Here is a 10,551-nt window from a genome sequence, read left to right as displayed (position 1 = left end):
TGATTTTTGCAATAAATCTTGCATTTACTTGTGTATGTATGTGTTTTCTTGAATTTTCATGTTTATCTCTGGAACTAAGGGAGAAGCCCATCTCGAAGGAAGCCTTACTGAGAGGGACCTACTTCAAGGTGAGTGACCTCTCTTCAATAAGTAAGCCTTGGATGGTGGTTTTCCAAAGCTTAATGAAATTTCTGCAGAAGTTCTTGGCAAGTGATCACTGACAATCTCTGGTGCAGGGTGTGCATGGATGACATTTTGTTATCACTGCTATGCTGCTCTTCTGTTATATTTTCATGGTAACTACTATTCAATGATTTAGGTTTTTCCGCCTAATTATTTACTGTGTCTTAATTTACTTTTCTGCAGCCAGTAGTAGATGCTTTTGATCCAAGGTTATTGGTGGCCCCTTCTATATCTCACACTATAGATTTCGCTAAAATAAAGGTATTAGATTACTCTATGAAGAAATTTTGAGCTTGTTATTCACTGCACATATCTCTTTTATATGTGAATTTCCCTTACTTGCTTCATGAGGCATGAGGCATGAGTCCGAATGTAGGAGGTAACCTTGCCATGGCTTTTGGGTCTGATTCTGATGATCATGGGGAGAGGTGTTCATGCAGGTTCCAAGGCCAGCTATACTGAGAATGTCGCTGTGGGAGAGAGCTCTTAGACCCAGAAAAACTCTTGTCAAACCATCATTTCCAGCACCACCACTGCTATGGTGGGTGGTGGTGGTGGTGGTTGTTGATTTTGATGGAAGAGTTTGGTGGAGATTGTTGCCATTTTTCCTTGAATTCAGCATACCACCAAAAGCATCTTCAAAGGAGGAGTCAAACCCAGTTGCAGAAGACAGAGAAGTCATCATATCTTGAAGAAGAAGAGAATGAGATGGAGCACCACCACCTGGGCCTGTAGCAGCAGCTGCAGCTGTAGCAGCAGCAGAAGGAACTGCAGCAGCTTTATTCCCAAAAGGGGCCAAGCCTTGGACAAACCCACCACCCATCTCTTCACGTGAAGACAAATTCAACCCAAAACCAGTTGTATTGTTACGAGAGTGATCAGCAGACACGTGAGCTTGGTGGGGTCTGATCATGGCTGGTGGTGAAGCACCAGAACCACCAGTAGTCTTGCTCATTGTTGCACCCATTTGAGCTGCCTTTTGCAGCAATGCAGTAGCAGACATGTGTGAGGAGAGTGTTGGATGGTATGGAGGAAGAGTGGGGCCAAGGCTAGGGTTAAGGTTAGGGTTTTGAATGTCATGGAGAGCCAAATCTTGGGTGGTCTGTGTGAAGTCATGGTCTAACCTTGTTGGGAACAATGAAGAAGATGATGAAAGCCATGGTGGTACCACCTCTCAGACCTTATACTGAAACTTTGCTGCTCTTTCTTCATATGAAATGCATGGAAATCATGGTTGCTGTTGAATTGTTGTTGTTGCTGAAGGCTCATCTGAGAATGAGAATGGGGTGTTGATGATGATGGCCCTGCAGCAGCTTGTGAGGAAAGTAGAACCGGGTTCCCAGTGATTGCCTTTGCACTCTCCTCTGCCAAAGCATCACAGAAAGCTCTGTGAGTTATGAAACTATCCCTCCTGCAACCCAAAAAAAAGCAACATCCATCATAAAGTGGCAACACACATTGCTCATCAGCTCCTCTCTACTTCCATTCCTTTTCACCAAATGGGCTAAAGCCTAGTAGTCCATATTATCTGCTGTAATTAAAATTATCCACACATTACCCGTTTTAAAATTTTATAAAATCTTATTTACCCGTTTTCAATTTCCCTTGCTTCATGTTTGCCTCATCATTTCATACACCTTAACTGTATTTTTATTCTTGGTCTGCCTTGGGTTCTGTTTATTGTGGGAGAATTTTTTTTTGGGGGGGGTCTGTATAAAATATCTGAATTCTGCAATTGCTGCAACTCAATTTTCTTATCAACATATATATATATTATTAAATTCAACGTGTTCCTATTAGGTTATGAAATTATTCATGGTAGTCTTAGCTTCACCCTTGTTGCTTGATTCAGTTTTATTTTCTCTGGAAAAAGGTTGGCTGCCTTTTTATGCTTGTTGGTTGACAACATTCCACTAGTCATCACAGGTATCTCCTGATTTGTTCTCCAGGAAGAAGAGTTGTATGAAATTGAAATCCCACTGAAGTTCATATCCCTTGTGGGTGCTAGAGTGCATGGATTAGCTTGTTGGTTTGATGTGTTGTTTAATGGGAGGTAAGTTGTGTGGCATGCTCAGAATGTCTTCTGTAGTTATGATAAGCTTGCATCCTGAACATTCTTTTTAGCATATGGGATTGTGGCTACAGTTGATATGCTTATTGTTGTGAAATTGATTTGATCTGCAGTACTGTACAAAGATGGCTTACCACTGCCCCTGGTGCCCCAACAACCCATTGGTACCAATTACGTTGTGTTCTATTGCAACCACTTTATGTCATGGCAGGACAAGAAATAACTGGCCAACTTCGCTTGGTTGCTCACAATGCTCAAAGTTATACAATATATTTGACGATGGGAGGTTGGTTTATATATTCTGCTTCTTGTGTTTATGTTGTTGATTGGTTGCCTTGGTTTCCTAATTAGATATCAACTTGAGTAGTTAAAATGTGGGGCCCTGGTGCTGAACAAGGGAAATTCTGCAGTCATCATCTTGCAAACTTGATCTTAAAGAACCCTATTATCGGATGTCTTAGCCACAAGCCTATACAGTGGCCCCGGATCAGCAACAACATCCACTAATACACGCATAGGTATTTTGACTAACCTCACCATCTTGTATTTCTAAATTAATCAAGAACAACCATATTAATGCTATTCCTCTTGGAGCTGAAATCTTCTGCCTTGGGTTTTTCATATACTCTTAATTAATTACATATCCTCTGCTATAGAACATAAATATTACTCTTTTTAGAACATAATTTTATGCTAGTTTTGAGGATCCATACTCAAGGTCTATTTCTCAGAAAGCTGCATTGTTCCCTTTAAAAAGTATCTATCGTATCTTGATTAAATGCATTTCTACCACCACTTTTTTTCACATCTTTGCCTGGTTTTTCAGGACTGTTGTTTACAAAGGGCAGTTAAAGCCTGATCAAGTGAAGGGATACTACTATGTAGATCTTGGCAATGAAAGGTTTACGAGCTACATGGCCTTGGTAAATATTTTTTCCATATACTTTTCTTCCTTGTCCGGTAACTCCATACTTCAACAACGAACAGCATGGGGATCACCAGTAACTGAAGAGAATGTTGGATTGGATTCCTTTGGCTGAGTTGGTAAGAAACTCCATTATCGAGTAATGAGTTGGTAAGAAACCTCATTATGAAGTAAATCATGTTTGCAGAACCTTGGTGCAATGCTCAGTGATCAGTTCTTGAGGATGAAACTTCCAATTTAGGGGTGGAATGGAAATTGTGTTTGGTCAAAGGTAGTTTAGGGTTTTCATGATGTTCTGTACTGGCACTGCAGTATCTTCTTTATTGAAGTGCCCTTAACACAATTTCATGTCCGTAGTCCAAGTGAATTCTCCATATTTTGAATAAAGATAGATGAATTTCATAGTGACAATTTTTTGTTCCTTTATTGCAATACAGATACACTCTAGGTTATCTACAAACACATTTCCTAGTTAGGACCGAGCTCAACCCATGCGTGTATTGGGCCACAATGGGGAAATCTACACACTTCGAGGCAATGTAAACTGGTATGTTCTCAAGTAATTGGAGGATTTGTCATGTACTTGAGTAACTAGTGGTTGGCCGGTGCTATAGTCTAATGAAATTTGTTTTATTTATTCTCTGAGATAATTGTTGAGAATATTATACTATCTTGTAAGAGCAAACATATATTTTTAAACAATGAAGCACATTGCGTCTCTGTGACCTTGTCAATTCTTTGTATTTTTTGTTAGTCTAATTAATTAATTTTCCATTCTAGAACAATTGAAGAAATGTTGGGTTGATGCCGCATGTTTTCTTTTTTTAGGATGAAGGCACGTGAGGGTCTATTGAAGTGCAAGGAACTTGGCCTATCAAAGAATGAGATGAAGAAGCTTCTACCCATTGTAGATGCCAGCTCATCTGATTCTGGTTAGATTGTAATTCAACATTTTGTATATATATGCACAGTCATTGATATATATCAATACAAGTATGAATCCATGTGTTTTACTATCTAATTCCTATGAATACATGAATCATTGGTGGAAGCATGCAGGTGCATTTTCATGCCTTTTTTAACTGGCTTGTGTCTGAATTTTGTTTGCTTTATAGGAGCTTTTGATGGCGTTCTTGAGCTTCTGGTTTCAGCAGGTAGAAGTCTCCCCGAAGCTGTCATGATGATGATACCTGAAGCATAGCAAAATGACAAGAATATGGATCTTGATCGAAAGGCCTTGTATGAATATTTCTCAGCTCTAATGGAGCCATGGGATGGGCCTGCTCTTATATCATGTAAATGGCTTTCCATAGAATTTTGAACACATTTGTTTATTAGTCTTACAATTATTTTGAGCTTACAGTTACAATTTGCATTTACTGATGGGCCATTATAGATGAAATATGAATCAAAGTTAATGCTAGCAATCCTGAGAATATGCAAATTCATCTCCTATGACTATCCAAATTGATCTGATGTACATCTTCAAATCAACAAAAGATGAAAACCCCAGCCCAGCCCAGCCCAGCATAGCCCAGCACAGCATAGCCCGCCCCGCCCCGCCCCGTCCCGCCCCGCCTCGCCCCGACAACACATACCCGGGTCGGACGGGCCGGGATGGGATTTAATTTTAACTCTATATACGGGGATGAGAATGCCCCGCCCCGCCCCGCCCCGGGTTTGGGACGGGAATGGGATAGGGGTGACCCGTCCCAAACCCGCCCGTTGCCATTCCTAGTGTTAAGTTGAAGTGTTTAGCAAATGAGAAAAAAATTTCTAGAACTAAGATTTTCTATAAAAATAGAGAAAGATAGAGGGAATGATGCTCTAATACCATGAAAGATATAGAATGGAACTTGAGAGTTTAACTTTTGAAAAGATTTCTTTGCTCATTTTCTTTGAGCTTTAGTTTTATTGTGTTTATATTAGAGCTACATTGAGGTGTCTAACAACTTATCTAACTTTCTAACAACCTCTCTTTTAATCATTTAGTTATTATTTTGCCATATATCACGTTTTCTTTTAATTTTTCTTTTTGAAATGGCAACTCTTGACAATTAACATCCTTTTGGATTTTTTATTTACAATGGATTAAGGATACTCATTATGGGGCAATCAACAAGTTAAATATCTATTATCATCCAATCTATGAATTTTGGGATTAAACATAAAAGTTTTATAACCTTCATATCCATTATCACATGTTGGAATCCCTAAAGTCCAACAAAAAAAAGTATGATATTTCCCTCCTATAAGTTCAAACACAAAATTTAATAAAGAAAATTTCAGATAATTGTAATCTTGCAAATAAAATCCAAAAAGGAAAATACTTTATAATCAAATCTAGAAAAATAAAAATAAAAAACCAATCCCATAAACAACATATGGAAGACAAAAGATTGAACTAAAGAAAACCAAATTGTGAATCTAATATTTCTCTCATTTTGATACCCTAGACTTTGTCCTCTCAATGCTAAGAAAAAAAAAAGTCAAAGAGAAAATGATTTAAGAGGAAGACAATTTAACAAACAAGAAAAAAATAGAATTGAGAAAAAAAAAACAAAATGAAAAGAGATTAAAAACAAAAAAAATATACAATTAAGGAAAAAATTTAGAAGAAAAGAGGAGAATCAATTTAGCATTGTTTTTAGAAAACACTTTTACCTTAAAAAGTGTTTTTGAAAAAAAAAATAGATATTTGATAAAAAATTTAAAATCACTTATAGTGTTGAAAAATCATTTATAATATTTTTTGAAAAAATACTTGAAAGGTGATTCTTTTAAAAGCACCTCTATTAAAAATATTTTAAAAGAAAAATATTATTAAGCACACTCTAAGCTAAAAGAAGGTTCTTGTAAACAAGAAGATTTATTTGTTTTTATTATAAGATGAAGAGTGGAATATAGATAATTATGATGGTTATGAATCGAGAATGGTAAAATGATTGAACTTTTTTATCGATAATAAACAAGTTTGAGAAAAAGGCTCTACAAGTTTCCAATTATATATATAATTAAATAAGAATATTTTAATTTATATTTTCTTTTTTCTTTTTAAAACATATAAAATAAAATAAAAATATGTTTTCAGAAAAAAAAATTATAAAAAGATTTATTTATATATTATATTTATTTTTAATAAGATAAAAAATTAAAATAATTTTATTAAAAAAAACATAAAAACAAAAAATATTAAATTGGGCTCGTTCCATCCCGTCCCGTCCCATTGGTATGATAATGAAAATTGATTTAAATAATGAGAATGGGATTGGGATGATGTTGCCACAGCCTAAACTTGATAGGATTTAATTATTAAACCTAAAGTCCTATCCTTATCCCTTTAAAACTCATTCATACACGTTCCCATAGGCATGAATTATCAAACGATGCCCAATTAACTTCCTTAAATATTTGTACCTAATTGTTTCTTGGACAATAACATAATGTTTGTTTCAAGAAAAATATTAAAGGAAAGAAAGAAATTACTAAGAAAAATATTTTTTTTTTTTGGTTTAGTATGAAAATAAAATTTATAATTAAAATTAGTTAGAATTTTATATATTTTTGAATTATTTATTTTTTATACAAATAAGAACAAATAAGTAAAATAAATTTAAATATATATATATAAATAATTTATTAATTTTAAATTTATTTCCCTCATTTTTTTCTTCAAATTTTCTTGAAACCAAAAGATAGCCTAAATGATCTTTGATTTTCCTCCTAAATTTGATCATATATATATATATACACACTCTTTGCTCAATGCTTCTCTATCAAGGATCTTGGCCCTCACACTTATTTTCTTAGAGTTGAAGTTACTTCCCATCCACATGGCTTGCTTCTTTCTCAACATCATTACATTATAGATCTTTTAGCTTGTACACACATGATTGATGCAAAGTCAGTTACTACACCACTTGCCACTACTCTAACTCTCAATCTTCACTCCAACACCACTCTTTTAGATCCATCTAAATACTGAACCATAGTTGGCAGTCTACAATATTTGTTGTTAGATCCATCTAAATATTGAACCATAGTTGGCATTAGTTTATGCACCGTCCCACCCATGATCATTGGAATGTTGTGAAGTGATTATTGCGATATCTTTGTGAGACCCCTATTGATAGCCTTAGTCTTTTCCTTTATTGGCGATCTCCTTTATCATTCCATGCTTTTTCTTATGCCCTCAATAGAAGCTGAAATCAATTGCCTTTTTCTTATGTTGATTGGGTAGGTAATAAAAATGATTATACTTCTACTAGTGTTTATCTTGTCTACCTAGGGATCTCCTTTATCATTCCATGCTTTTTCTTATACCCTCAACAGGAGCTGAAATCAATTGCCTTTTTCTTATGTTGATTGGGTAGATTGGGTAGGTAATAAAAATGATTATACTTCTACTAGTGTTTATCTTGTTTACCTAAGTCACAATCTTATATTTATCTTGTTTACCTAGGTCCCAACTTGACATTGCATGTGTGGTGAATAAACTATCTTAGTTTATGGACCTCTCCACCCATGACCATCCCCCTACTGGTGGCATTTTCCTTTTCTTAGAGTCCAAAGAAACAAGTGACGATTGTTTCTCTAGAATAAAGCTCATTTGCTCAAAATGAGCTTTGTATTGCTGGTCCAGGAGTTGAACCCCCCAACCAATAGGTTGGGGCCAACCTCCACTTACCATTAGGGTAAGTTTGCCCTTTGTTAATTATCATGCACCAGATATATATATTAAAAGTTTTCATGTACACAAAATATTAAAACAATCCTTTATACAACAAATTAATTATAATTATTTTACAAGCAATAAAAAAATTTCATTAAATTAAGTGCAAAAGGTTTTTAATATCATTAATATATTAATTAAATGTTTAGAAATTATACATTTATTATCATTTAATACAATTAAATTAAATATATCATAATTTTAATATTAAATATATTTTAAAATTAAACATATTATAATCAAATATCACAATATTATTATTGAATAATATTTTATGTAATTTAATAATCAATGTACACTTATATAGATATATATATATATTAATTGCGTCAACAAAACAACTATAAAATGCTTATTATACTTCTAATTTCATTTATAAGAGTTTTGTTTTACATTTTCATAAGTTTTGATCAATTTTAGGTCAATCGATATTTTGTATCAAAATATTCATCAATATATATGTGATATATGTGATATATCCATAAAATCGAACTACCGATATATCCGTAATTACCGATATTTTTATCCTTACTTCATATAAGTTTATATATATATATATATATATATATATAAAAGCTTATATGAATAATATAATGATTTTAAAAATTGTTTTAAAAAATTGATTTTAAAAATAGTAAATAAATTCAAATAGATATTAGGGTTTTGTTTGAGAAGTATTTTAATTTTTTTTTTAAAAAAAACAATCTTCTTCTCTAATGTTTTATAGAACAAAAATCTGTTTAAAATTTTGAAAATTTTTTAACCTATTTTTTATATTTTAAAAATATATTTTATACTTTAGTTTTAATTATTCTTCAAAGGTGTTTGTTCTTTTAACTTTTTGTTGAAAGTAATTTGCTTTTTGAATTTAAGTTGTTTGTTTGTTTTTTATTTTTTATTTTTATTACTTGTAATATTTTTTTGCTAAATAGAAAAAGCCAAAATATTTAGTTTTTTCTAAATGGAAAAGTAATATATTGGTTTTTCTTTATTTTTTAATACTTAATAACAATAAAATAATACAAATACAAACAACATAATACTTAGCATTATTAAACATTATTTAGTTTTAAGTTCTATTTAGAATGAAGTAGAAAAAATAAATACCATTGTATATTCATATTTTAAAATAACTCTTAAAAAACATGTGAAAATAATTTAAACAACTAAAAAAATATTATTTGAAAACATTTTTTTAAGAATAAAAATTGCTTATCTATATTTTTTATTATAAACATGTTTTTCTATTTATTTTTTCTAAATAATGCAAAAGTGTTTTAAAAAAATGGTTACCAAAAGACGCTTAAGTTCCACTTAAAAAAAAATTATATATATATATATATATATATATATATATATATATATATATATAATTTTTAATTTGTAAAACTATTTTAAAAAAAATAGTTACCAAAAGAGGCTTAGAGCCCATACGAGGCTTAGAGCCCATTTGACCACATGATTTAAAATATGGCTTTTGTTTTTAAAAACAGAAAACCGTTTTTAAAATTTTTTAACATTGTTTGGTTATTATTATTATCTATAAATAACTTTTAAAAACAAAGTGAAATAAGAACAATTTAATAAGTAAGAGTTGTTTTCACCGATTTTTAAAAGGAAAAAAAAAATATGGACTTGTTTGACCATATTTTATAAAACTTATTTTTTAAAAACTGAAATTAACTTTAAAAAAAACAAAGTGAAATAAGAACAATTTAATAAATAAGAGTTGTTTTCACCCGTGTTTAAAAGTAAAATGAAAAATATGGATTTGATTGACTATATTTTTTTTAAAAAAAATAAGTTTTAAAAAATATGTTAAAACAACCTTTTAAGTTTCTATTTTTTTTACTTTTAAAATTAATATATATATTATTTTTAAAATTAAAATAATCGTTTTTAATATAAATCTCTTGGCCATTTTTGTACTACTATTTTATGACTTAAAAAAAAAAAAAAAGAGAAAAACATAAAGTGGTTGATAAAAGTTTAGAGAGGCAATACATGAACTTTAAAAAGGCAAAGATGATTAGCTGGAGGAGATGGGTAGGTGAGTCCCAACTCTCGCATGTCATGTCATCTTTCACTTTCTCAATAAAAATATTGACTAGGGGGTGCGATTCTAATCATACTACAATGCGATTGCCCACCAACTTTGATGTCATCTTATCTTTCTATTAAATTGCCTACACACCTTGTTATCTTCTAAATAATTTTAACTTATCATTAAAATAAACATATGCCCTTCCCATAACCAACCATAAACCATCTCTCATCAACACTTCTTTCGTCCAACCTTCCCAAGCTTGACCATATCACATTTTGACTACTCCATTGAAATTTTACAACATTTTCTCATGTTTAATGTTTATGTCATGTGACTCGTATCTAATCAAACTAGATATGGATTTGATTTTTCAAAGTAGAATAACTTTATATTTTGATTTCAATTTTAATATTTTTATTTTATTTTATTATTTTATATCAATTTACCTTTCGTTATTTTATATTTTGATCTTATTTGTTTGTTTCGTGATGTTATATATTTGGACCATCCAATAATGGTTTAAATTTCATAATACAACTTTAAAGACAAATTAAATATTTTTAAATTTTTACTTAATTTTTTTTATTTTGGAA

General features: G+C 31.5%; 1 protein-coding gene across 1 annotated transcript; it reads left to right on the top strand.

The window, feature by feature from the left end:
- Nucleotides 1-214: 214 nt before the first annotated feature.
- Nucleotides 215-2,761, top strand: LOC117933272 (probable histone-arginine methyltransferase CARM1). Its single transcript, XM_034854652.1, has 5 exons — nucleotides 215-296; nucleotides 367-444; nucleotides 2,133-2,236; nucleotides 2,368-2,540; nucleotides 2,622-2,761. Exons 1-5 carry the CDS (start codon nucleotides 270-272, stop codon nucleotides 2,759-2,761), a joined length of 522 nt encoding a protein of 173 aa, XP_034710543.1. The 5' UTR covers nucleotides 215-269.
- Nucleotides 2,762-10,551: the final 7,790 nt, after the last annotated feature.

This window comes from Vitis riparia, chromosome 16, assembly GCF_004353265.1.
Source record: "Vitis riparia cultivar Riparia Gloire de Montpellier isolate 1030 chromosome 16, EGFV_Vit.rip_1.0, whole genome shotgun sequence".
In the NCBI taxonomy this organism is placed as follows: Eukaryota; Viridiplantae; Streptophyta; class Magnoliopsida; order Vitales; family Vitaceae; genus Vitis; species Vitis riparia.
This window is presented reverse-complemented; position numbering and strand designations above follow the sequence as displayed.

Bases quoted from the DNA above. Each gene is read 5' to 3' on its own strand.
- LOC117933272 (XM_034854652.1), top strand. From the start codon at position 270: ATGCTGCTCTTCTGTTATATTTTCATG. The intron at 297-366 runs GTAACTACTATT...ACTTTTCTGCAG, and splicing joins TCTTCTGTTATATTTTCATG to CCAGTAGTAGATGCTTTTGA. The intron at 445-2,132 runs GTATTAGATTAC...TTTGTTCTCCAG, and splicing joins TAGATTTCGCTAAAATAAAG to GAAGAAGAGTTGTATGAAAT.